This window comes from Hemiscyllium ocellatum, chromosome 3, assembly GCF_020745735.1.
Source record: "Hemiscyllium ocellatum isolate sHemOce1 chromosome 3, sHemOce1.pat.X.cur, whole genome shotgun sequence".
Lineage (NCBI taxonomy): Eukaryota > Metazoa > Chordata > Chondrichthyes > Orectolobiformes > Hemiscylliidae > Hemiscyllium > Hemiscyllium ocellatum.
The window spans coordinates 51,615,359-51,643,289 of NC_083403.1; the positions used below are offsets into that span (position 1 = coordinate 51,615,359).

A 27,931-nucleotide genomic window follows, 5' to 3' on the forward strand; every position below is an offset into this window, starting at 1 on the left:
AATGGAGCAGATAGGTGGGAAGGAAGATGAACATGAATGACAGTTCAAGAGGGTGGTGCTGAGTTGGAAGGCTGGATCTGGGATAAGGTTGGGGGGTGGGGGCGGGAAATGAGGAAACTGGTGAAATCCACATTGACCCCGTGTGGTAGGAGAGTGCCAAAGGGGAAGGTAAGGCATTCTTCCTTCATGTGTGGTGTGGTTACGGTTTGGCTGTGGAAGAGGCCCAGGATTTGCATGTCCTTGGCAGAGTGGGAGGTGGGAGGTAAAGTATTCGACCAATAGGCGGTGAGGTTGTTTAATGAGTGTGTCCCAGAGATGTTCTCTGAAACGTTCTGCAAGTTGGCACCCTGTCTCCCCAAAGTAGAGGATGCCACATTGGGAGCAATGGAGACAGTAGATAATGTGTGTGGAAGTGCAAGTAGATCTTTGTCAGATGTGAAAGGATCTTTTGGGGCCTTGGACGGAGGTAAGGGGGGAGGTTTTTCTTGCAGTGGAAAAGGCAAGATGCCGCCAGTGGAGGGTGGGTTGGTGGTGAGCGTAGACCTAACAAGAGAGTCGCAGAGGGAATAGTCTCTCTGGAATGCAGATAAGGGTGTGGAAGGAAAAACATCCCTGGTGGTGGGGTCTGTTTGTTGGTGGCGGAAATGGCAGAGGATGATGCGATGCATCCAAAGGTTGGTGGGGTATAAGGTGAGAACCAGGGTGGTTCTGTCCTTGTTGTGACTGGAGGGGTGGGGTTCACGGGCAGAGGTGCGAGAAGTGGAGGAGATGCGATGGAGGGTATTGCCAACCATGTGGGAGGGGAAATTGCATTTTGAAGAAAGAGGCCATCTGGGATGTTCTATTGTGGAAGTGGTCCTCCTGGGAGCAGATGCAGCAGAGGCAGAGGAATTGGGAATAAGGGCTGGTGTTTTTACAGGAGGCAGGGTGGGAGGAGGTATAGTCCAGGTAGATGTGTGAGTTAGTGGGTTTGTCGTAGATGCCAGTGTTGAGTCGGGTTGCTGGAAATGGAGATGGAGAGGTCCAGGAAGGGGAATGGAGGTGTCTGAGATGATCCAAGTGAACTTGAGATGGGCATGGAAGGTGTTAGTGCAGTTGATGAACTGTTCCACCCTGCTCCCATTTATCTCTTAGCCCTCTTGGGCCACAAGCCTCATTCCTGATGAGGAGCTTATGCTCAAAAGATCGATTCTCCTGCTCCTAGGATGCTGCCTGACCGGCTGGACTTTTCCAGCACCACACTCTTCAACTCTGATCTCCAGCATCTGCAGTCCTCACTTTCTCCTGCAAGGAAAACACATTTCTTTGAAGGCAAGAGTTTAAAAAGCAGTTTAGATCAACAAAACTAAGATAATTCAGTTAAAAATCACACAACACCAGGTTATAGTCCAACAGGTTTAATTGGAAGCACACTAGCTCTCGAAGAGACGCTCCTTCATCAGGTGATTGTGGAGGGCTCGATCGTAACACAGAATTTATAGCAAAAATTTGCAGTGTGATGTAACTGAAATTATACATTGAAAAATTGATGGTCTGTTAAGCCTTTCATCTGTTAGAATACAGTGATAGTTTCACTTCTTTCATGTGTAAATCACAAAAACTTTTTTTAAAAGTTGCATTCTCGGGTTAGCTGTTAATAATGGTGATAGCTGGACAATACGTTGAAGGTGTTAGCCCCCGTGTTCTCTGTCTATGACCTGATGTTTAGATTGATTCTAATCTAAAAAGTGAGATAACAGAGTTTTACATAAATACATGCAGTTTTTGAGCTCAGAGCTCTAAATGAATGTATGCAGTTTTTGAGCAAAGTACAATGTAACCCTGCAAGTACAAATTCACCCCACAAAATAAAATTGGAGAGGATCTCCAAGAAGATTGCACACATTGACACAGACATCTAGTTTCTACAGGAATGCAGGCAAGCAGGAAAGATCTGAAAGGATTACGGATCACGAACCCACTTAGGTCGACCTACAACACAGACTACCCAGAGAGACTTTGCCACCGCACCTATCGTAAACTTCTCAATCATCTCGTGCACCAACTCTATAGCAGGCGCCACAACCTTGAAATTCAGATGCAGTCCACACTCGCAGCCTGCACACAGGATACATCAGTACCATTACGTGACATTGCCAAACAGATAAGGCGACAAAACTACACCATGTACATGCACGCCAAGAACAAAAAAAAACTGGAGAAGCTTGGCATTCTTACCAGTAATAGCAAAGCCCGCCCTGGAACCACAGTAAACAACATTATCACTGCGGAGAAGTCTATTGTCAACTTATTGGACCACACCCTTCGACCGAAAGGGATTGAAGTCCTGAGTAGGGGTCTCAACTTCTGCCCCACCACCAAAATGGACCCGTTGATTCTGGCAGCAGACACAGAGGAGTTCATCAGATGCATGAGACTCCGGGAATTCACAGGGATCTGTAGAGGAGCGACCAAAGAAGGTGTCAACATGGACCCCACCGGAGGGCCGCTGCCCTGGGCTTGACATGTATGCTCAAACTGTCAGGATATATATAAGTGCCAGATTCATCAGCCGTACCCACAAGGTAGAGCAAAACATCACCCGTTCACAACGCAATGCCAACCAGGCGCTCAAAACCAATGGCAACATTGTCATCAAACCAGCAGATAAAGGAGGAGCCATTGTCATTCAGAATAGAACAGATTACTGCTAGGAAATGTACCGACAACTGAACAGCCAGGAACACTACAGGCAACTACCAGCTGATCCGACCAAAGAACACACCCAAGAATTAAACACACTGATTAGAACTTTGGATCCAGTCCTTCAGAGTTCCCGACGTGCCCTCATCCCACGTACTTCTCGTGTAGGTGACTTCTACTGCCTTCCAAAGGTACACAAAGCCAACACACTGGGACGTCCCATCGTGTCGGGCAATGGGACACTATGTGAGAATCTCTCTGGCTATATGGAAGGCATCTTGAAACCTATTGTACAGGAGATCTCCAGCTTCTGTCGCAACACTACGGATTTCTTACAGAAACTCAGCACCCACAGACCAGTCGAACTGGGAACATTCCTCATCACAATGGACGTTTCTGCACTCTACACCAGCATCCCCCACAAGGATGGCATCGCGGCAACAGCCTCAGTACTCAATACCAACAACTGCCAGTCTTCAAACACCATCCTACAACTCACCCGCTTTATTCTCGATCATAACGTCTTCAGCTTTGACAACCAATTCTTCATCCAGACACACGGGACAGCCATGGGGACCAAATTTGCACCCCAATATGCCAACATTTTTATGCACAGGTTCGAACAAGATTTCTTCTCTATGCAGGATCTTCAACCAACATTGTACACCAGGTACATTGATGACATTTTCTTCCTCTGTACCCATGGCGAGGAGTCACTGATAAAACTTCACAGTGACATCAACAAGTTTCATCCCACCATCAAACTCACCATGGACTACTCTCGACTATCTATCTCATTCTTGGATACGTGTGTCTCCATCGAGGACAGACACCTCAGCACGACACTCTACCGCAAACCCACAGACAACCTCACAATGCTACACTTCTCCAGCTTCCACCCAAAACATATTAAAACAGCTATTCCCTATGGACAAGCCCTACGCACACACCGGATCTGCTCAGCTGAGGAAGAATGTGATGGACACCTGGAAGTACTCAAGGATGCCCTCACAAGGCCCTCACAAGAATGGGTACGATGCTCAACTCATCGACCGCCAGTTCCGACGTGCCACAGCAAGGAACCGTAATGACCTCCTCAGGAGACAAACATGTGCTGCAACTGACAGGGTACCCTTCGTTGTTCAGTATTTCCCAGGGGCTGAAACATTACGCCATGTTCTTCGTGACCTGCAACGCATTATCAACGAGGATGAGCACCTCACCAAGACCTTCCCCACACCTCGCTACTTGCCTTTAAACAACCGCCAAACCTCAAACAGATCATTGTTTGTAGCAAACTGCCCGGCTCTCAGGACAACTCCATACAACCCTGTCACGGTGGACGCTGCAAGATGCGTCAGATTGTGAACATAGATACCACTATTACGCGTGGGAACATCTCCCACCTTGTACATGGCAGGTACTCATGTGACTCAGCCAACGTTGTCTATCTTATACGTTGCAGGCATGGATGCCCGGAGGCATGGTACATTGGGGAAACTGAGCAAAGGCTACAACAACGGATGAATGGGCACCGCACCACAATCAACAGACAGGAGGGTTCCCTCCCAGTTGGGGAACACTTCAGTGGTCCAGGACATTCAGCCTCGGACCTTCGGGTGACCATCCTCCAAGGTGGACTTCAGGACAGGCTGCAGAGGAAAGTGGCCGAGCGGAGGCTGATAGCTAAGTTCGGTACCCATAGGGAGGGCCTCAACTGGGACCTTGGGTTCATGTCACATTACAGGTGATCATCATTGCACCACACACACACACACACACACACACACACGGACACAAGTACACACAGACACCCCTATAGACACACACACTCCCACATGCACCCCTCACAGACTTAAGACACTCTGCACTCAACACACACACACACACACACACACACACACACACACACACACACACACCCCCATCCCAGACAGACAGACACACACACACACATAGACAAAGACCCACATGCACACATATATTTTGTGGGGTGAATTTGTACTTGTAGAGTTACATTGCACTTTGCTCAAAAACTGCATACATTCATGTAGAACTCTGAGCTCAAAAACTGCATGAATTTATGTAAAACTCTGTTATCTTACTTTTTAGATTAGAATCAATCTAAACATCAGGTCATAGACAGAGAACACAGGGGGCTAACACCTTCAACAGATTGTCTAGCTATCACCATTGTTAACAGCTAACCCGAGAATGCAATTTTAAAAAGAAGGGTTTTGTGATTTACACATGAAAGAAGTGAAACTATCACTATATTCTAACAGATGAAAGGCTTAACAGACAATTTTTCAATGTATAATCACACTGCAAATTTTTGCTATAAATTCTGTGCTACGATCGAGCCCTCCACTATCACCTGATGAAGGAGCGTTGCTCCGAAAGCTAGTGTGCTTCCAATTAAACCTGTTGGACTATAACCTGGTGTTGCGTGATTTTTTAACTTTGTACACCCCAGTCCAACATCGGCATCTCCAAATCAAGATAATTCAAGGCTGCATAAAAGCTCAACAATGGGCACTTGTCATACCACAGGAATGACAGATGCCTTAAATTCAAATCACACTACTGTGGCAACTGAATCTACTTCCACTGATGAATATTTTGCAACCCAATCAATTGGATAGCTTGTAATTTCTGAAGTATCTGGAGAGACTGCCTTTAATTAGCCATGCATCTACTATCATTAGATTTTACAATTTGGTTCCCTTCTTTACTCTCATTCCCCTGTACTTATTATTGCACGAGTCTGGCGGGTAATATTCGATACTTTTTCTTTTAATGAGTAACGTATATGATTTGTAAGGAGAAAAAAAAATCCAGATATGTATAATATCATTGCTGTGCAGAAAGAAAAATACATTAGATTTCAACAGGAAAAAAAGGTGTCAGGGCCCTTTTGTGGTGCAGGGGCAGTGTCCCCATCTCTGGTTCGAGGGACCCAGGTTCAATTCACACCAGCTCGAGAGGAGTGTAAAATCATCACTGACCAGGTTGATTAGAAAAAAAAGGGAAAGAAAATAGAGGTGGTTAAGAGATATAGCTCAAAGATGACCTAGAGATCAACTAGAAAGGCTGAGGTAAAACCTTTCTCTAGCTCCTAATTTGCAAATGGGAATCAAACTTTCCTGTTAGGTTACAAGCTGATTTCATAATTAGAATTGGAACTTCTAATACTTTAAATGAGTACCACACAAAGTTAAGGTGAAGGCAAACAGAATAAGGGAGAGAAAAAAATTATGAACAAAAAAAAAACTTTCCATTGCTTGCTGGATTTAACATTGACAAAACCTGCCTGACTTCACTGTTTTAGATTGTGAAACAGAAATTGAAGGATACAGTGAGCAGAGAGGAAGATCTGGATTTGCTGTAGAAACCTCAAAAACAGACTTATTCACCTGACCAGTAAAAATACTAACTGTAATTCCAAACTCCTTGTCACTTCCTGACTTCTTTACAAAAGTCAATGACTACAAGTAATAGCGATTTAGATGCCTCTAAATTAATACCTATACACTGCATAAAACTACTCAAAAATATCATTTATTGCTGACTTCCACAATTCAGTAGCTTGCTACCCTTTTGAGGAAATCACAGGCACTATCATAGAAGAGTTACCATGCAGAAGGAGCCCATCGTGCCTGCACCAGCTTGTTAAATATGCATGATTATCTAGTACTAATCTCCTGCCTTTCCCCCATGCCCTTTGCACATTATTTTTATCCAAAACAATCATCCAATACCTGCTCGAATGTCTCAGTTGAACAACGTTCACACAACTGTGCAGAGGTTTGTTAATATTTAACCTTGCTGATGAACCATCACAGCGAGTCCAGTCACTGACATTCTATTTGTTCAGAACACTTTTGAGCAATGTATTTTAAGACATGTCATATATCAAGTCGTAAGGAAAAAAACCTCGTGCTAAAGTCTTGCCTTCTAAGAAAAGCAATATTTACCATTATCTGATTCTTCACTGTGAATAAGAGAGGTAGAGTGTTTTTCTATTCCAGCCACAAATACATCCCTCTGCTTACGAGCCTCACTGCAAGTTTGGTCTGGATGCCAAAGTTGTTTGCAGTGGTAACAGAATTCAGTCGCACACCCTGACCGCTCGCATGTCAGCTTTGGGCAAGTTGCACAGCCACTGGCGATTACTCCATAACTGTAAAGAGAGAGTCCAAGTTCACAAAACATCCTTTGTTTCTTAAAAGACCCCAATATCCCACAAGATACCTACTACATGTGATCATTCAACATTTTTACATCCAAAAAAACACAAACGTTGCACAAGTTGGTAAACTGTAGCATCTTAGTTAAGATGTAGTTATGCAAAGAGTCAGTCTAACCCACAAAACTGTTATGCCTTGTAACAGTGAATTACTTAGAAGCCAATATTACTAGAACAGAGGTCTAAAGTTGCCTGAACAGGGGGCTTCTCTAAAATACACAGTAGATATTAATCAACTGAAGACATTTCTTAGAGAAAAAATAGCTTTGCAACTATCTCACTATCTTAGCAACACCTCACTATCAAACAGTATGTGCTTCTGTCTCAACACATTGAACTGACCTGAACAGAATGCAGGCATTCATAACTGCTGCATTCAAAGTCTATGTACATTACAAGAAGGTGCAAAGGATCTTTGCTTTCAAAAGTTAGGTCTGTTAATAAACTATTAATAAAACTTGACTATTGTATTTTCTGGAACTTGTTACAAACAACAAGAGTGGAAGCAGAAACAATCAATTAATTCATTTCGAAAGGAAACTGGATGGGTATTTGAGGGCTAAAAAAAATTTGTAGGGCTGCTGGGATAGAGCAAGGAAATAGACATCGGTTGCTTGATAAAGAACCAGCGTTAGGGCAGAATTTGCTCCATTGAGCTATCTTCATTCTATTGTTATTAAAGTCATACCCAAAACATGCTTCGCTAAAAAGTCTTTTACAATAGCAGAATGGAAAATTGGAAAAGTCAGTTCTATTGATAACTTTCTAACCTCCACAACCATGATTCAAAAAGGCTTTCCCGAGAAATAAGGTAAAGTTAGGCTTAATAGCCAGTATCACAATTGCCTATTCCCAGCAGCGAACATTTAGTCTGTGACAGATACATAGCACCAAGGTACCACACCTTGCCAAATTTGAAAAACATTAAGCAGTGATGTCCAATTCAAAAGGGCAGTTTCCTTTATCTGTCTCTTATACATTACAATACATGTAGAAATACCAAGTGAATCACCATTATGCTGATCGCCCCAGTTATGCCAAAATGACATGCTTTGACATCATTTGAAGATTGCAGGGGAAAAATCTGCACTATCCCCTATCCACTGTGGTGAGGCTCAAGCTTTGTTCTTCTTGCTCATTGTCTTCTTCATGATAGCCTGAGGTCCCAGGTGCACTTGTCACAGTTCTACTCATTTCAGCTACAGCATACATTATCAAAAAGGTTACTTTCTTCTAGCTATCCAATACCTGGTTTCAGGGACAATGTCTGGCTGAAGTCCGAGCCACATGCCAAGGACTGTTCTTCTGACAGAATTTAACATCTTCAGGACGATGCCAGACATGAAACCAAGGGAAAAATAAACTAGAGATATTACAGATTAAACTGAACTGGCCAGTATAATGCCAGGAGGAAGGGTTGGCTGGGCCTTTAGGGTGGAGGTAATGAGACATTTTTTCACTCAAATGGCAGTAAGTTATTCATTTCTTTTTTTAAAAAAGAAAGTTGTATTCAATCAATTTAAACAAATCAGACTCCCAGCATTTTAATAACAGCAGATATGAAAATCAGATAAAAAAAGAAAGCGGTGGAGAAATTCAGCAGGTCTCATAACATCTGTTGAGAGAGAAACAGAGTTAACATTTTGAGTCCAATATGACTCTCCTTCAGACTGAAGGGGGCTGTAAAATGTTTCTACATGCTGTTAAAAGGGAAGAGGAGTGAGTGCAACAGATATTGTGTCCAGAGCACAACATGATGGGAACACAAATTGGAGTAATAGGAAGATGAAGGTGCAAAATAGGTAGGTGTGAATACTCAATAGACTGGTATTGTTGAGAGCAGACCAATAGAAAGTACAACATTGTTGATGAGTCCTAAAGGCTGTAAAGTGCCTTGGCACAATATTTCACCTTTCTAAAAAAACTTGATTGTATAAACTAAAACATATCTATTATCTCCTTTTCCCTCATAAAACCTAAACTGAACAGTTTACTTCTGTCAGCAAACGCACAAATAAATCTAAAAAAAAATCCTTGAGCCAAGACTCCAATGAGAATCACACCAAATTTAAGTTCCCAAATATAGCAGAAGGCCCACATTGCAATGTAATATTACAAACAAACTGTTCCAATATACAGGTTTGCAAAAACCCTTTCAAACTTCTCCTAAAATGTAACGGAATATGTAAAATGTTCCAGAGGTCTAGACCAAGGAAAAGTGTAGCATAACTCTATGCCTGTCCACGTGCTATGCAAGGCTTTATTAAATACTGTAAATTAGAAATGAAGTGAGTACATTCAAATGTCATATGCAACATATAATACTGGTAGGTCTAAAACACAGTGTCACTAAACATAGGAACATAAGAAAAGGGGCAGAAATTGGCCATTTAGCCCAGCAAACCCACCCTACCATTCAACTAGATCATAGCTATCCTTTCCCTCAAAACCATTTTCTCCACACTGCCCCAAATGGTCAGCTCAGTGAAACTGATTACGTGGACATACAAGTCCAAATTTGAGGGAGGCAGGGGAAAAAAACTGCATTATGATTTCCTATGGTGAGACTCAATCTTTTCTCTTCTTGCTTTTTGTCTTCTTCATGATAGCCTGAAGTCCCAGGTACACTTGTCACAGTTCTACTCATTTTAGCTACAGCATACATTATCAAAAGGTTACTTTCTTCTAGCTATCCAATACCTGGGTTGAGGGACAATGTCTGGCTGAAGCCAGAGTCACAGGCCAAGGATTGTTCTTCTGACAGAATTTAACATCTTCAGGATGATGCCAGACATGAAACCAAAGGGAAAAATAAACTAGAGATACTATAGATTAAACGGTCCAGTATAATGCCAGGAGAAAAGGGGTTGGCTGGGCCTTTAGGGTGGAGGTGATGTGTTTTTTTTTACTCAAACAGCAGTGAACCTTTGAAAATCTTCACTTCAGAGAGCTGGAGATACTCAGTTGATGAGTAGACTCAAGAATTAAAAAAAAGCTTTTTTGATATTCAAAGAAATCCAGGGATGCAAAGCTCAGATGGAAAAGCAGAGGGAGGTCAAAAATCAGCCCTGAGGAGCAACTTGAGGAACCAACTCATGTACATATTCCTTGTATGGTTTTCTTAGCTTGCATATGTATTCGCTGTGTTATTAGCAATGATAACCTTGGAAGGTGATGGCCCAGTGGTATTATCACTAAAATCTTAATCCAGAGACTAGATACTGTTCTGGGTACCTGAATCTCACCATGGCATATAGAATGCAAACGGTTCCTGATGAAGGGCTTATTGCTCGAAACGTCGAATTCCCTATTCCTGAGATGCTGCCTAACCTGCTGTGCTTTAACCAGCAACACATTTTCATCTGGAATTAAGAGTCAAACGAAGACCATGGAAGCATTGTTGGTTGTTGGAAATACCCATCTGGTTCACTAATGTAGTTGAGGGAAGGAAACCGATGTCCAACATGTAACTTCAGACCCACAAAATAGATGACTCTAAACTACCCTCTGGCCAATTAGGGATGAGCAATAAACATTGGTCAACCCAGCAACATGCCATGAATGAACATAAAAGAACTCAGTATGTTTAGTGATAAAAATCAGTCACAAAAGTAGCGACTCTTACATAGTCAGTTCAGCATCCTTTATTTGTATAGTAATTAATTGGGGAAAATAAAACAGACATACTTCAAATTAATCAAATTGATTAGCCATGCAAGACATACCTACAGTCAGGTGCAGGGCACCATCGAGCGTCTGGGTCAGATGCAAGGTACCTTCGCAGCATGAACTCCTCGTACTTTTCCATCAAAGTGCCATTGTTGAGAATCATACGAATGTCTGATGGATGAAATAACTCGGAACATTCTGGACAGGCAACATTGACCCGACTCTCTGTAATTTCAATCTTCAAATATTGCTGTAAGCAATCAAGGCAAGAACGATGGTGACAAGAAGTGATCTCTGGGAACCGGGATCGAGGTTGGCTAAGAAGGCAGAGTGGGCACTCTAAAGTACCCAACAACTGTTCATTACTGGATGAATGTGTTGTCCTGTTAGCGGAGGACATTTTCTTTTCATCCTGATTTTCAGTTTTTGCATGTGTTCCCTCAACTGCAACTGTGGACATCTCCAGCTTTGATTTTGATTTAGGTTTCCTGCTGAAGAGACTAAAAAATTGGAGCTGTCGATGTTTATTTGGTCTCCTCATGATCTTGAATATATTCTGAAGTTACAACAGTGATCAAGGTTGTGTCTCTTTATTACTTTACAAAATGGTTGACCACAGTCTCCGATCATTGAAAGACAAAATTATTAGGACATACTGTAAAAGGAAAATATGGCAAGTTTCTTGATCCACTTTGGAGATCCAAGTTGTTCTAAATATAATTAGCAATACTGAAACAACTAGTGTTTTGTTCAATGGGGTTCACATGAAGCATGAATCACAACACTGATTTTTAAATGTCTGAGCAGAGAACAGATTCACATAGCAAGCTGAGATGTTAAGTTGTCCCAGAGTTGAACAGCTGTTGGATATTAAGATGATGTCACCTTGCAATATTCATTGTTGTGTCCAATTTTGTGAGGAAATCTAGAAAACGTTGAAAGCAAAAGGAGGTGAAATCAGTTTACAAAAATTCTTGCATTTAAAAACATGTTTCAATATTTTCAATTTATATAAAGCTTATCCAAGCAGGAACATTTCAGTTGTTCACCTAAAGCAAGATAACATGACAAATACCTTTCCACTGACAAAAATTTTCAATTGAACCTAAAATTATCTGCAAACAAAACTCTCAATACGTTAGAACCAAGGTGTGTTAATTTGTTACACTAGATTATGAGTTCTACACAAAAATGAATTAATTATAAAACCACACTTTGAAAAATCAGTCTCAAAACTAAACTCAGGAACGTCAGTCACTTACCAAGAGTAGGCAAGTTACTGACTTCCTTATTATTAATGTGAAATGTGATTGTTGCTGCACTTCACTAATTCTAGGGTTATAAATGTTAATTGATTAGAAAATAGTTAAAAGTCCAGTTTGTTCATATCTCCTTTCACAATGACTCCCTGCAGGTCTGGTCCATTTTCACATTTAAATCTGAGCCCTGCTGCTGAGCGCACAGAACGTGTTTTGTGGCACTGTGGCTGTATTCCTACCTGCGGGCCAGAAAGCCTTGGTTCAAGTCTACCTGTTCCAGAGATGTGACACAACATGTTTGACCAGCATGATTAAAACACTCACCACACATATTGTTATAATATATATATAGCCAAGCAACAATTATTGCAGTACCCTATTACCCTACCTGCAAAAAGACCTATTCATTCCCATTCTCTGTTCATCATGTCAATCAATTCTTGATCCATGCTAATATATTACCCTCATCCCATGTGCTCTAACTTAGACCAGTGGTCTGTTATGAGAAATCTTATTAAAAGCCTTCTGAACATCTCAGTTCATACGTTCACTAGTTCTCCCTTAACTGTTTTACTAGTTACGTCCTCAAAACATTCCAGTACGTTTGCTAAACATGATCGTTTCATAAAAACCATACTGGCATTGTCCAATCCTAATAATGCTTTCCAAACATTCTGCTATCATATCGTTCATTCAAGACTCCAGCATTTAACCCACCCCTAATGTTAGGCTAACTTTTGTAATTCTGTTTTTTTAATTTAAAATCACCCTCCCTTTTTTTAAAATAATGTGGTTAGATTTGCTACCCTTCAATCTGTAGAATTGCTGTAGAATCTAAAAATTTTATAAGTCGACCACCTGATGCATTCAATATTTCTAGGGTCACTTACTTTCGTACTTTGGGATGCAGATCATCAGGCCTTGACGATCTGTCAGCCTTTAAACCTATTCATTCCCATTCTCTGTTCATCATGTCAATCAATTCTTGATCCATGCTAATATATTACCCTCATCCCATGTGCTCTAACTTAGACCAGTGGTCTGTTATGAGAAATCTTATTAAAAGCCTTCTGAACATCTCAGTTCATACGTTCACTAGTTCTCCCTTAACTGTTTTACTAGTTACGTCCTCAAAACATTCCAGTACGTTTGCTAAACATGATCGTTTCCCCATTTTCTTGCTGATATGAATTTCCTTCAATTCCGCATTTTCATTCCATCCTTGGCTCCCTAACGTTTCTGACAGGTTGCTAGTTTTCTCTTTTGAGAGGATAGTTAAAGAATTAAACAAACAATTTGGTTCTATCTCTTTGTTCTCCATTATAATTTCCCTCGCTTCTGACGGTAAGGGATCTATATTTGTCTTTTCTAATGCTTTTGCTTCACCTATTTATTAAGGCTTGTATGGTCAGCTATGTTTCCTACAAATCTTACTCTCATACACTATTTTCTCTCTCTTGACACAACTTTTTGTCCCCTTTTGCTCTATCCTAAAATGTTCCCAGTTCTCAGACTTGCTGTTTTTTTTTCTAACAATTTTATATGTCTACTCTTTGGATCTTATTCTGTCTTTAACTTATTTTGTAAACCATAGTTACACCACCTTTTCTGTTTCATTTTTGCATTGGACAGGTATGAATAATCATAGTTGTTAATAGTGTAAACATGCTTTAAATATGAAACGCTGCCTATTCATCATCAACTCCTTCATTAAGGTTCTCCAATTTATCCATGCCAATTTGTGGCTCTCACTCTCTCAATTCCATTTATTTAGATTTCTTGGGGTCACAGAATCCCTACACTGCAGATGAGGCTAATTTGGCCCATCAAGTCCACATCAACCGTCCAAAAAGCATCCCATCCAGACGCAGTCCGCCCCACCCCACCCTAGCCTGGTAACTCTTCATTTCCCATGGCCTGCACATTCCTGGACACTATTGGCAATTTAGCACGGCCAATCCACCTAACTTGCACAACTATGGACTGTGGGAGGAAACTGGGGCAGCTGGAGGAAATCTAAGCCGACACATGGAGAATGTGTCAACTCCACCAAGGTAGTCACCGGAGAGTGGTATCAGACCCTAGTCCCTGTTGCTGTGAGGCAGCAGTGCTAACCACTGAGCTACTGTGCTGCTCCAGAACTATAGCTTTGGATTTGACCACTTCACTTCCCATCTTAAAAAAGAATTCTATCATACAAATAGAATTCTTAGGGCACAACAGGATTGTTAACTAATCCTCTCTCATTGCGCAGTACCCAGTTTAGAATAGGCTGTGCCTAACCTCTGGTCGGCTCCTCAACACAGTAATCTAAAACCCATCAGATACACACTGATGATGAAGAATTTTGACATTGATTTTTATGGATTGCAAAATGTTAATTTGCCTTAAGCAAAAATGAATCTTAGTTGTCTATGATTTGTAATTATGATTGCATTGTTCTTTCTTTAAGCAAGGTCCACATGTTTTAATGGTTTCATTGTAATGTTGAAGTTATTATTTGATCCAAGAAGATAGGGTTCAGTACACCTGCTGGGAATGGATATTGGTGAACAACTAGAACAATGAAATTATAGCATAAAGTACCTCCATCTACAAAATTTTAAGTATTACAAGATAGTGTCCCTCCTCAGATATTGAAACATGGATTGTTGTAAGGCACAAAAACACGTGTGTCTGGATAAAAATTAAGACAGAGATTGCAACATACTTTCAATTTAACATTCCTCCAAAAAGGATGCTGAATTAAATTATTTCCTTGATGTAACCACATAGCCAATAACAATACACCACACAGTTAGTTTAAAAATGGCTGACATGAAGTCTATGTTTGGGCCATTAACTGCAAGTTTTCATATAGATTTTCCATTAGTCTCAGATGTAACTTCAGAAATCTCAAACAAATTTATCAAATTCCGTAGGTTGCGTAGTATATTAAGGTAACTAATAATTTATAAGAATTGATAAAATCATGAGGAGCAGAAGGTGAATGACGATGACTAAGGTGGGGAGTTAAAAATTAGGTGGCATACTTTTAAAGAGGAAAAAGATTTAAAAAGGACATGAGAGGCAACTTTTTTTTTAAAACATCAAGTCTGGTTAGTGTGGGTAATGAACCACTGGAAGAACTGGTGGATGCAGGTAGAGTTACAACGTTTAAATGACTTTAGAATTGTTACATGAATAGGAAAGCTTGGTCTGTATCCCTCCAAAAAGCAGTCAGGTTGGACTAGTTTAGTTTGGAACACGTTGGCATGGACTAATTAGACTGAAGGGTCTGTTTCCAATGTATGTGACTCTATGACTTTAATTGAACAGTTTAAAAATGCATACTCCTCATTAAACAGGAAGAGGCTGTAATTCTAAGTCGTCATAACAAAATCACACAGGAAAGACTGACACCTTTGGACAGGAAGGCCAACTACGTGACCTGCCCCATTGCCCTCCCAAAAAATCCTTCCCATTAAAAGGGCATAAAACAAACTTTCTTAACAAATCATAATCAGAATGCCAATTCCACCAATTGGCAAGATTGAATGGTTAGAATACATGAATAATGAAAACAAGTCTGCTCATATAATTTGCCTTCTATTGATGTAAACTAAAGAGCTTTCCACTGTGTTGTAATCATCACCACTTCCCCCACTGCTGCTGCAACACCACAGAAACAAGGGTTACATCATATGAAGTCTATGTTTGCGCCATTAACTGCAAGTTTTTATATAAATTTCCACTAGAGCATGCAGATTTTTTCTGAACCAAATGTTAAGAAATCCTCATTGCAGATGTGATATTTAATCCAAAATTGTACATCTCTGAAACATTACGCAGCTCAAATTGTTGCTCTGGCTTCTTTTACTCATGTGGCTGCAATACCTTGCAACAACAAATATGTTAATTGTGAAGTTAGTTATCTTGCAGTAGATACAGAACAATGCAACATAATGGGCACAGAATGTACTATCCTGTTAGTGCCACTGGACAAAGTATCTAATGATTTTCAATTATCTTTTGTGTACAGTAGCTGATTCCAATAACAAAGCATTTTGTAACGTTGAAAATAGTTGAAGAAAATGTCAAGCCAACTCTAGAATTACCACCACACTTCATCTTCTGAAGTTTCATTCATTGGAATCACGTAAAACATACGTTATAATGAAAGATAGTCCACAGATTCTTTTTCCTGTTTGTAAAGCACAGCTCAGAGTTCTGGACCATCTTGTGAAAGCACTGTCACAGTTGACAGCCCTTGATAATGAAAAGTGCTCAATGACACAAAGTAGGCTCCAAGGAAGAAATAAGACATTTACAAATAGATATAGATAGATTAGACGAATGCGCCAAAATTTGGCAGATGAAGTTTAATGAAGATAACACAAGGATGGTAGTGGAGGGTTGTTTTTCAGACTGGAGGCCTGTGACCAGCGGAGTGCCACAAGGATCGGTGCTGGGTCCTCTACTTTTTGTCATTTACACAAATGATTTGGATGCAAGAATAAGAGGAACAGTTAGTAAGTTTGCAGATGACACCAAAATTGGAGGTGTAGTGGACAGCGAAGAGGGTTACCTCAGATTACAACAGGATCTTGACCAGGTGAGGCAATGGGCTGAGAAGTGGCAGATGGAGTTTAATTCAGATAAATACGAGGTGCTGCATTTTGGGAAAGCAAATCTTAGCAGGACTTATAACTTAATGATAAGGTCCTACGGAGCGTTGCTGAACAAAGAAACCTTGGAGTGCAGGTTCACAGCTCCTTGAAAGTGGAGTTGCAGGTAGACAGAATAGTGAAGAAAGCGTTTGGTACGCTTTCCTTTATTGGTAGAATATAGAGTACAGGAGCTGAAAATGTGTTGCTGGTTAAAGCGCAGCAGGTCAGGCAGCATCCAAGGAACAGGAAATTCGACGTTTTGGACGCTTTTGCGCGAAACGTCGGATTTCCTGTTCCTTGGATGCTGCCTGACCTGCTGCGCTTTAACCAGCAACACATTTTCAGCTCTGATCTCCAGCATCTGCGGACCTCACTTTTTACTCTATAGAGTACAGGAGTTGGAAGGTCATGTTGCAGCTGTACAGGACATTGGTTAGGCCACTGTTGGAATATTGCGTGCAATTCTGGTCTCCTTCCTATCGGAAGGATGTTGTGAAATTTGAAAGGGTTCAGAAAAGATTTACAAGGATGATTTGAGCTACAGGGAGAGGCTGAACAGGCTGGGGCTGTTTTCTCTGGAGCGTCGAAAGCTGAGGGATGACCTTATAGTGGTTTACAAAATTAGGAGGGGCATGGATAGGGTAAATAGACAAAGTCTTTTCTGTGCTCTGTATGTCTATGACTAACTGTGAGGTTATCCATTTCGATCACATGTATTGAAAGACAGCTGGTTATCTTAATGGAGAGAAACTGCAGACTGCTTTGGCACAGAGGGACCTGGGTGTCCCCTTACATGAATAGCAGAAAACTTATGCAGGTTCAGCAAATGATAAGGGAGGTAAATGGAATATTTATATTTATTGCTGCAAGTGTTACTGTGCAAGGCATTAGTGAGACTGCGCCTGGAGATCTACAAACTGTTTTGGTCCCTTTACTTGAAGGATATAGTTTAACTGCATTAGAGGCAGTTCAGAGGAGGTTCACTAGATTTATTCCAGAGATGTGGGAGTTGTCTTACAAACAGTGACTGAGCCTATATTCTCTAGAGTTTAGAAAAATGAAAGGAGATCTAATTGAGGTGTAAAAGATGCGAAAGGGTAGTGCAGGTTCGTAGCTCCTTGAAGGTGGAGACATGGGTAGATAGGATAGTGAAGGAAGCGTTTGGTATGCTTTCCTTTATTGGTCAAAGTACTGAGTACAGGAGTTGGAGGTCATGTTATGGCTGTACAGGGCATTGGTTAGACCACTGTTGGAATACTGCGTGCAAGTCTGATCTATGCTGTGAAACTTGAAAGGGTTTAGAAAAGATCTACAAGGATGTTGCTAGGGATGGAGGGTTTGAGCTATAGGGAGAGGTTTAATAGGCTGGGGCTGTTTTCCCTGCAGCATTAGAGGTTGAGAGGTGACCTTATAGAGGGTTATAGAATCACGAGGGGCATAGATTGGATAAATAGACAAAGTCTTTTCCCTGGAGTGGTGGAGTCCAGAACTAGAGGGCATAGGTTTAGGGTGAGAAGGGAAAGATATAAAAGAGACCTAAGGGGCAACGTTTTCACACAAAGGGTAGTACGGTATGGAATGAGCTGCCAGAGAAAATGGTAGAGCTGGTACAATTGCAACATTTAAAAGGCATCTGGATAGGTACATGATTAGGAAGGGTTTGGAGGGATATGGGCCGGGTGCTGGCAGGCGAGACTAGATGGAGTTGGGATATCTGGTTGGCGTGGATGAGTTGGACCGAAGGGTCTGTTTGTGTGCTGTAAATCACTATGACTCTATGACAAACTTGACACGAATGGACTATTTTCTCTTGTTGGGCAATCTAGAACAGGAGATCATAGCTTTAGGGGTCACAGATTTATGAGAGAGGAGGTCAAATTACTTCTCTCAAAGAGTTGTGAATCTGTAAAATTTATTGACCCACAGGTGGATGCTGAGGCATTAAGTAACTTTAAGGAGGCAACGGACATTTGTAATTCGTAGTGAGTTGAAGTGTTTCGCAGATTGGAATGCTGAATTGAGGCAGAGGTGAAATCTAGCCATTATCGTATTGAATGGAGGAACAGGCTCAAGGACCAAATTGCATACACCTGTGCCTAGTTCTTATAGTCTCTGAAAAGAATGGTTGCCAGTACTCGTATTGTCATCACTGAAATCCTGCTGACCCATCTGGAATGTCTTGGGTAGATTGGTCTCCAATAATTTGTTTTGTTGGTATTACGAAAGATATGGTATTGTGAGGGGGAAATGGTGAGGGAAGGACGTCCACATCACCCCTTAGGCAGAAGATGGACTAAAATATATTACAAGTGCTGCTTGTCACAGAGTCATAGAGACATTCAGCACAGAAACAGACCCTTTGGTCCAACTCTTCCATGCTGGCCAGATATTCTGAATAAATCTAGTCGCATTTGCATTAAAAACAATTGTTGCTCTACCCCTCATGGTAGATTGTCTACGAATTGTAAAAAAAAATCATTTGTGGGATGTGGGTGTTGCTGGCTGGCCTGCATTTATTGCCCTTCTCCAGTTACCCTTGAGGAAGTGGTGGTGAGTTGACTTCTTGCCTATCTGCTGCATGATTTACTTCAAGTGCGAGCTGTCATATTGGCAGTGGTTAATGGATGTTACTATTCATTGCTAGTGTGGAAGATTGACATTTTCTCCTGGCACAGGTAGGATTTTCACTGAGTTAGTGTTGGCCAGCATTGGTGTGAGACTCGCTCTTGAAGCAAAAATATCAAACATGATTTTGAAAGTGCTTGTGCAAAGTTTTGGTAGCTATGATTTTGCCAGTGCAACCAATAATTCGGGGCACTGTCTGTTAAGGCAGACATCTAATCCAGAAATGCTGATCAGTAAGTCAGTCAGGAAAAAATACTTGCAATTCCAAATAAAGAAATACCTGATCACAACAAAAGAACTTCACAAAAAAACAAAAATCACCATCCATACATCCTGGTTATAGAAAAGCACTTCGTCAGTGAGCTGACCTTAATATTCCCAGTTGTTAAGATGCCATTCTGATGGTTTCTCCTCAATTGCCAATGAGAGGTAGTGAAAAGATTTATATTCCTTGACAGTTTGAAGATCAATATCCAAAGAATGTTTTTGAAAGTCACTGGAATGAAAAATACTTTTTTCTCCAGGACTTCATGTTGGATGAGTTTGAACTGCAGAATACATTTTCACTGGACCATTGTGCAAAGATCAGAATGCTACTTTTGGGTTCATTTTATTGAAATCACTGGGGAAGCATCGCGAGCAAAATTATTGAAAAGGAAAAAGAAAATTACTCAGCATCCACAGCAAAATGAGCTACTAAAAAAAAACTCAAGAGGAGAAGGAATTAACATAATAATTTGAAGTTTATAATAGTTTTAATATGTGACAGATACAGAAAGAGTCAGAGAGTCACAGAGATGTATAGCATGGAAACAGACCCTTCAGTCCACCCTGTCCATGCCGACCAGATATCCCAACCCAATCTCGTCCCACCTGCCAGCACCCGGCCCATATCCTTCCAAACCCTTCCTATTCATATACCCAGCCAAATGCCTCTGAAATGTTGCAACTGTACCAGCCTCCACCACTTCCTCTGGCAGCTCATTCCATAATGTACCACCCTCTGTGTGAAAAAGTTGCCCCTTAGGTCTCTTTTATACCCTAAACCTATGCCCTCTAGTTCTGGACTCCCCGATCCCAGGGAAAAAAAAAATTAACTATCTCTTATGCTCGCATCTAAATCATTTATGTAAGTGGAAAAAAGTAGAGGACTCAGCACCGATCCTTGTGGCACTCGACTGGTCACAGGCTTCCAGTCTGAAAAACAACCCTCCACCACCACTCTGTCTTCTACCTTTGAGCCAGTTCTGTATCCAAATGGCTAGTTTTCCCTGTATTCTGTGAGATCTAACCTTGCAAACCAGTCTCCTATGGGGAACCTTGTCAAACGCCTTACGGAAGTCCATATAGATCACATCTACTGCTCTGCCCTCATCAATCTTCTTTGTTACTTCGTCAAAAAACTCAATCAAGTTTGTGAGACATGATTTCCCACGCACAAAGCCATGTTGACTATCCCGAATCAGTCCTTGACTTTCCAAATACATGTACATCCTGTCCCTCAGGATTCCCTCCAACAACTTGCCCACCACTGAGGTCAGACTCACGGGTCTATAGTTCCCTGGCTTGGCTTTACCCCCCTTCTTAAAACAGTGGCACATTTGCCAAGCTCCAGTCTTCCGGCACCTCACCTGTGACTATCGATGATATAAATATCTCAGCAAGAGGCCCAGTAATCACTTCTCTAGCTTCCCACAGAGTTCTCGGGTACACCTGATCAGGTCCTGGGTATTTATCCACCTTTAACCGTTTCAAGACATCCACCACTTCCTCCTCTGTAATCTGGACATTTTGCAAGATGTCAGCATCTATTTCCCTACAGCCTATATCTTCCATATCCTTTTCCACAGTAAATACTGATACAAAATATTCATTTAATGTCTCCCCCATTTTCTGTGGCTCCACACAAAGGCCGCCTTGCTGATCTTTGGGGGGGGGGGGGGCCTATTCTCTCCCTAGTTACCCTTTTGTTCTTAATATATTTGTAAAAACCCTTTAGATTCTCCTTAATTCTATTTGCCAAAGCTATCTCATGTCCCCGCTTTGCCCTCCTGATTTCCCTTTTAAGTATACTCCTACTTCTGTTCTACTATAAGGATTCACTCGATCGATCCTGTCTATACCTGACATATGCTTCCTTCTTTTTCTGAACTAAACCCCGAATTTCTTTAGTCATCCAACATTCCCTATATCCACCAGCCTTCCCTTTCACCCTGACAGGAATATACTTTCTCTGGATTCTTGTTATCTCATTTCTGAAGGCTTCCCATTTTCCAACCATCCCTTTACCTGCGAACATCTGCTTCCAATCAGTTTTTGAAAGTTCTTGCCTAATACTGTGAAAATTGGCTTTTCTCCAATTTAAAACTTCAACTTTTAGATCTGGTCTATCCTTTTCCATCACTATTTTAAAATGAATAGAATTATGGTCTCTGGCCCCAAAGTGCTCCCCCACTGACACCTCAGTCACCTGTCCTGCCTTATTTCCCAAGAATAGGTCAAGTTTTGCACCTTCTCTAGTAGGTACATCCATATACTGAATCAGAAACTTGTCTTGTACACACTTAAGAAATCCCTCTCCATCTAAATCTTTAATACTATGGCAGTCCCAGTTGATGTTTAGAAAGTTAAAATCCCCTACCATAACTACCCGATTATTCTTACAGATAGCTGAGATCTCCTGACAAGTTTGTTTTTCAATTTCCGTCTGACTATTGGGGGTCTATAATACAATCCCAATAAGGTGATCATCCCTTTCTGATTTCTCAGTTCCACCCAAATAACTTCCCCAGATGTATTTCCAGGAACAGCTGTAATGCTATCCTTCATCAAAAATGCAACTCCCCCTCCTCTCTTGCCTCCCTTTCTATCCTTCCTGTAGCATTTCGCCCAACAGTAGAAAGCCACATCACGGGCAGTGTACAAGAAACATATTTTTCTATCACGCTAAGTGCAAATATGAAATGGTGCAGTGAAAGTCCTCGATATAATTTTTGTATGCATTCCCAGGATTTGAGAATTCTGGGAAAAAAACAATTTTTTTTTTTGGTTGGATCTTAAACCTGTTCTGGAAGGACTACTCTCACCACGGTTGTTCAAAGCACTGCCTTTCATTAGATTGGGTTAATCACAAGAAACCTGTTGGCAACTTTCTGTGTTTCCCAACCCCTTGATCCAGAGGATGCCCGGAAGGTTACTCTATTGAGTAGCGATGAAATATGGGCAATGCATGAATTGAATAGGCCATTGGGGAGTGGAATGCGCCCTGCAATAATGATGGTTTCAATCAGCTTGTGGGTTTTTTTTGTCTGTGGAGGATATGTGGAAAATATGGTGTTTGAAAGAACAGGAGGCAGGGAAGAGATATCAAGCAGAGGACTCCGACTGTGATATGCAATTGAGTGTCAACAAGATGTGAAAGAGATGAACTCTGTTAGATCCATAGACAGTTTTTAGCTGCAGGAATGATAGGGAAAATGCTGAGGTTCTGAATGCCAAGGCAACAGCGTCCAAATTGGATCCAGTTAGTTTGGTTAGATGTGATCGCTCACCAGTAAAGTCTGCCAAAAAACAGTCTCAGACTATACAAGGTTCTCTTTTCTCTCGGAAAGAGAAACATTCTTAAATGTTAAATTCTTTCTCCACAAGGGAACTCTATTGACGGAGATAACTTTTGCGAGAAAGGATCATTTTTAGCTGGCTTAAAGACTTCTTTTCCAAAAATAAACAACTTTTTTGGAGGATGTTCTATTTTGCTACCAAGTTGCCAGGCATCAAAATATGTCAATTAAAGTTTTGTAACTTTCCAAACTGAGCTCAAACTAAACAGAGAATTTAGTGACATAAACAGACAAACGTGGTAAAATAAAAAAAACACACATAATACGAGACTTATTTTCATGACAAATAACTGACACGTCCTTACAAGAGTTGTTAAAAAAAATATAACATTTACTGAGAAAGTTAGGATTAAAGCTTGTACTTGATAAGTATTTTGTGCAATGTGGAACAAAATAAATGACATTTGTAGATAAGCTCAGGTGAACAAAATATAGAAGAGTACAAAGACTATTAACCTATTATTTTATATTTGGTGGCCTTAATCTGTTAAAATGGATTTGGCTGACAACTGTTGATCCTTTAAAAGATTTAGGCTCATGCTCAGGGTGGAAGGAAGGAGGAGCATATTCCCCAGCAGACCAGTTCTTTCAAGTAGAGAGTTGACTTCTTAAAAATCTTATTTGGCTCGTCAATAACAAAACAACAAGAAGCCAAAATTCAATTTATATTTAACTTTTCAACCCATTTTATTGCGTGAAGGTTGAAGCAAACCATATTCTTTCAATTGAAAGATTTTAAAAATGCATTTATGTTTCTTCTTCAAATATGTATGAATGCAGTGACCATAATGCAGAAGCTACAAAATTATGATTAACTATAATTAACTTAGTTAAAAATCACACACCAGGTTATATCCAACAGGTTTAATTGGAAGCACACTAGCTTCCATTAAACCTGTTGGACTATAACCTGATGTTGTGTGATTTTTAACTTTGTTTTTGTACACGCCAGTCCAACACCGGCATCTCCAAATTATAATTAACTTAGTGGCAGTTGCAGAAGTTCAACACATGGCAGTCCCAACTTCCAGTCAAATGAAATTATGTAAACTGGAATGGGATAAAATTTTATTCCCCACTTGTGGCATACTACTTCTCACATTTTGTACTTCAATCAGTTTTCACACAATGTGAATGAGGGAAATAGTAAAAATGCATTCAGTGCTTTATTATATTCCATCCTCACATTCTAGCCAATAATTCAGAATTGAAAGAGTGAATCAAAGCAACATTTAAAAACAGCAAATGTTCAATAGTTTACATTAACACCCCATGTAAATAGTAAGTAATCCTACTCAAATACAGGCACCTTGAAACTGTTCATAAGTAAACATTCCAAAAAGGCCATTCAAAAGACTATTGTTTTTCTGCTCATTTTGGGAACAGGAGGTTACACTGAACAGTCAAGATATAAAATTTGTTTTTACATTTTGCAAGATATTCTGCTTTAGAAACACAATGATACAACAGGAAAACATTCATTATGAAAGGTGGTATTCAAAAATATTTCCAAAAGTATTTCAAAAAAACTTAAATACTTTTCTTTAGTAATTATAGTGCATTAATGTACCAACTTTACCTGAAAAGGATCAGTATTTAATTACATAGGATTATGATACTTAATCTGCTAAATGTTTATTTGTTGACATCAACAAGGAACAAAAAATTTAGATTAATTTAGGCACTTCTTCCTGTTTCTTCAGTCAATGATCTATTCATGATGCAGGGTTGAACGGCCTAAATAGGGAGAGAAGTATAGCCCTTACACAAAGGAATGTAAAGGCATTTCTTCACACCTTCAACTTAACTCGTTAGAATTTTCTCACGAAGGTATCAGTCTCGTTTGTTTGATCACATTCACTTGTAGTATAGGTGCAAGGGGAATGCCTTTAATGATTTTTTTGCAACAGTTCACGTTACCATCCTAGACTTAATTCAGAGGTTTGGTGGCATTGTAATGACATCCTTCTTCAGCCATTAACTAAGGAGATGCGGCCAGGTAATGCAGTATTGAGTACATTAAATCATAATGAGCTGCAGTATGTCTTGTTATTTGTTCGGCACATGGATACATAAATTAAATTAATTTTAAGCAAAAAAATCCAAATTATTCTACGATATTCTGGGTCATCAAAGGTGGAGGACGGTAAGAATTTCTGGCTGTAAGAGCTGCTCCTTTTTTTGAGATATTTTAGGTGCTGGAGGTGATTTCCTCGAATTCCAGGAGCAGCAATTACTGTTTTATATGCTGTTGCATTGTTTTGGAACTTGGGGGAAAAGAAGTCAAACCAACAGTAGACAAAGGAAGCACTTGGTGAGGACAGTGCAGGAGGGCGTGCGTGAGGGCGGCAGAGCGCACGCGCGCGAGGGGGGGGCGCAGAGCGCACGCGCGCCCGAGGGGTGGTGGCAGAGCGCGCGTGAGAGGGGGGCGCAGCGCACGCGAGGGGGGGCAGAGCGCGTGCGCGAGAGAGACAGGGAGAGCGCGCGCGCAACAGAAAGCAGGCACGCTAGAGTGCGAGAGCGAGAGCGGCGCATGCTCTCTCTCTCGCACACTCACTCTCTGCGCGAGAGAGAGACAGACATTCGCACGCTCTCTTTCTCTCGCGCGGAGAGCGAGAGCGAGAACCTCTGCTGCAGTGCATTGACCTGGTAGGTACCTGTCATGTCACTCAAGTTGGCCTCGTTACAATATCATGTGCACAGCCAAGCAAAATAAAATTAAAAGGTACTGCAAGTTAAATGAACAGAATATGCACAATAATAGTTTAAAAAAAGTGTAAAGGTTACACTGTTTTGACATCAATAATCAAACTAGATTATGTCCCAAACTTCTGGAGTTGAAGATGATTACTGAGAGGGAGATAACAATTGTACTAAAAGACCCTGCGCTTCAGTCACAATGTGTTCAAGTCTTAAGGTCATGGGTGTAAGTCTCAGTGCATCTAATCTAGACTAACATTTCAGTGCAGTATTGAAGGAATGCTGCACAGGCAGAAGTGCCGGATTTCAGATGAGATGTTAAACTCAAGCTCAATTACTTGTTCTAATGGATAGAAAATCATGCATGCATGAATCAGAAAAGTAACATGGAGTTCTCTTATGGTCCTGGCCAACAGCCAGCAGAACCAAAACAACAAAATGAAATGCCACTTTGCTTGATTTCTGGCTAAAGGAGTATTCCTATGTGCAAATTGGCTGCCTTTTCATTAATACATTAGTGGGATGTCCGTGTTGCTGGTCAATTGTGAATTTTGGATCAAAAATAAAATTATTTTATGTGGCAATTAAACACTAATTAGAGAGGATTGCCTTTTAGTATATTAGTAATTTACATTAAATTAATCGTTTATTTTTGCGTTCAGGTGTTAAACTTGTTTGGTAAGAATATAGGAATCTCAAAGAAATTGTACATGTTCATGTGCAGACAACTAAAAGCTGGAACAGAGGTATAAAATTTTTTAAAAATAAGCTAATAAAATGTTAACCTTTATTTAAAGCACCTTCAAATCAAAGTGAAGTAGTGTACTTCTGTTGTACAGTGCCTTGGTCTGCCCATGTGGAGAACAATATAAGGATCGTATCTTTTTATTTTCCTGTATTTTTGACTTGAATTGAAATGGGAGAAAGAGAGTTTTGGATGTAGGTTTGCTCGCTGAGCTGGAAGGTTAGTTTTCAGACATTTTGTCATCAAACTAAGTAACGTCATCAGTGAGCCTCCATTGAAGCACTGGTGTTAGTGACCCGTTTACTATTTCTGTGTTTAGGTTTCCTTTGGTTGGTGATGTCATTTCCTGTTTTTTTTTCTCAGGACGGCGGTAAATGGGGACTAAGTCAATGTGTTTGTTGATAGAGTTCCGGTTGGAATGCCATGCTTCTAGGAATTTTCGTGCATGCCTCTGGCTCATCCGAGGATAGATGTGTTGCCCCAGTTGAAGTGGTGGTGTCCTTGCTCATCTCTATGTGAGAGTGGGTCATGACTTTTTGTGGCTAGGTGAGGAAGGATACCACTTCGACTGGGACAACACATCCATCTTAGGACAAGCCAAACAGAGGCACGCACAAGAATTCCTAGAAGCATGGTATTCTAACTGGAACTCTATCAACAAACACATTGACTTAGACCCCATTTACCACCCTCTGAAAAAAACAGCAGGAAATGACATCACCAATCCAAGGAAACCTAAACACAAATAGAAAGTGGATCATTAACACCAGGGCTTCACCGGAGGGTCACTGATGATGTTACCTAGTATGGTGATGAAATATCTGAAAACGAACCTTCCAGCTCAATGAGCAAACTTACATCCAGAACCTCAAACTGAGCTACAAGTCTTCTCAAAACTCGCTAAGGGCTATTTTAAGAATCAAAGACTGCGGAAGAGATTGCTGAATCTTTAAGAACCAAACTAACAGCACTTAGCTTTTGTGACAATTCTGGATACACTGTGGCTTGATTTCAAGATTGCGACCCCAGTTAGATGGGGCAACAACATTCCATTTTGGCATCAAACCTCCAGAAAAAATCTGCAAGATAAATTTAGGAAACTACTCAAAATTTTAAAAGTTTCAATGACAAGAACAATTTATATTACATGCCTTGCATTATTGAGGTCAAAAGATTTGAAGTGATGCCATTGATATATTGGAATTAAGAAATGCACTTTGCAGACACACATAAACGAATCCCTCTCATTAAAGAACCCAGATCAAAAGATCTGTAAGTTTAGCTAAGGAATTTAGGAGTAAATCCAGTAATTTCTTATTTATATATACACAAACGGCTAGTGGAAATCTGGAATCTGCATCTCAAAATGAATTTGGATGCAGTGTCAATTGAAATCTTCAGAAGGAGATCAGTTCGTTTTTCTCAGGCAAGGATGTAGAGAGCAAATATGATGAACGGAGGTTGAGATATTTACTGTACAACTATAATTTTTCTTTCAGTAACGGAACAGGTTTGAGGGGCAAACAGGACTCTGTTGGTGAAAGTGGAAGGTCCGACTCTAATTCATATTCTGACCCACAACGTTATCTTACTGTCTCATATCAGTACCCCAGTCAATGTGGCAGATTCAGAACTGTTTCGCTTGGGGAATGGTTAAAGTAAGCAAATAGATTTACCACACTCCCCTCACTCAGCTTACTTAAAAAACTATCGCTGCAATAGGACAGTTTAAT

General features: G+C 40.6%; 1 protein-coding gene across 3 annotated transcripts in view; it reads right to left on the reverse strand.

The window, feature by feature from the left end:
* The window catches only part of si:ch211-278j3.3 (E3 ubiquitin-protein ligase RNF19A), a 69,311-nt gene that overhangs the window by 16,585 nt on the left and 24,795 nt on the right, over positions 1 to 27,931 (reverse strand). For all 3 annotated transcript variants that reach the window (XR_009646904.1, XM_060849943.1, XM_060849953.1), the window contains 2 exons: positions 10,657 to 11,525; positions 6,660 to 6,865 (listed from right to left, as the gene is read on the reverse strand). Coding sequence is in view for 2 of the 3 variants with exons in the window: in XM_060849943.1 (XP_060705926.1) it covers positions 6,660 to 6,865; positions 10,657 to 11,141 (691 nt within the window). In the remaining variant the exon portion in view is untranslated. The remainder of the gene's footprint in view (positions 1 to 6,659; positions 6,866 to 10,656; positions 11,526 to 27,931) is intronic.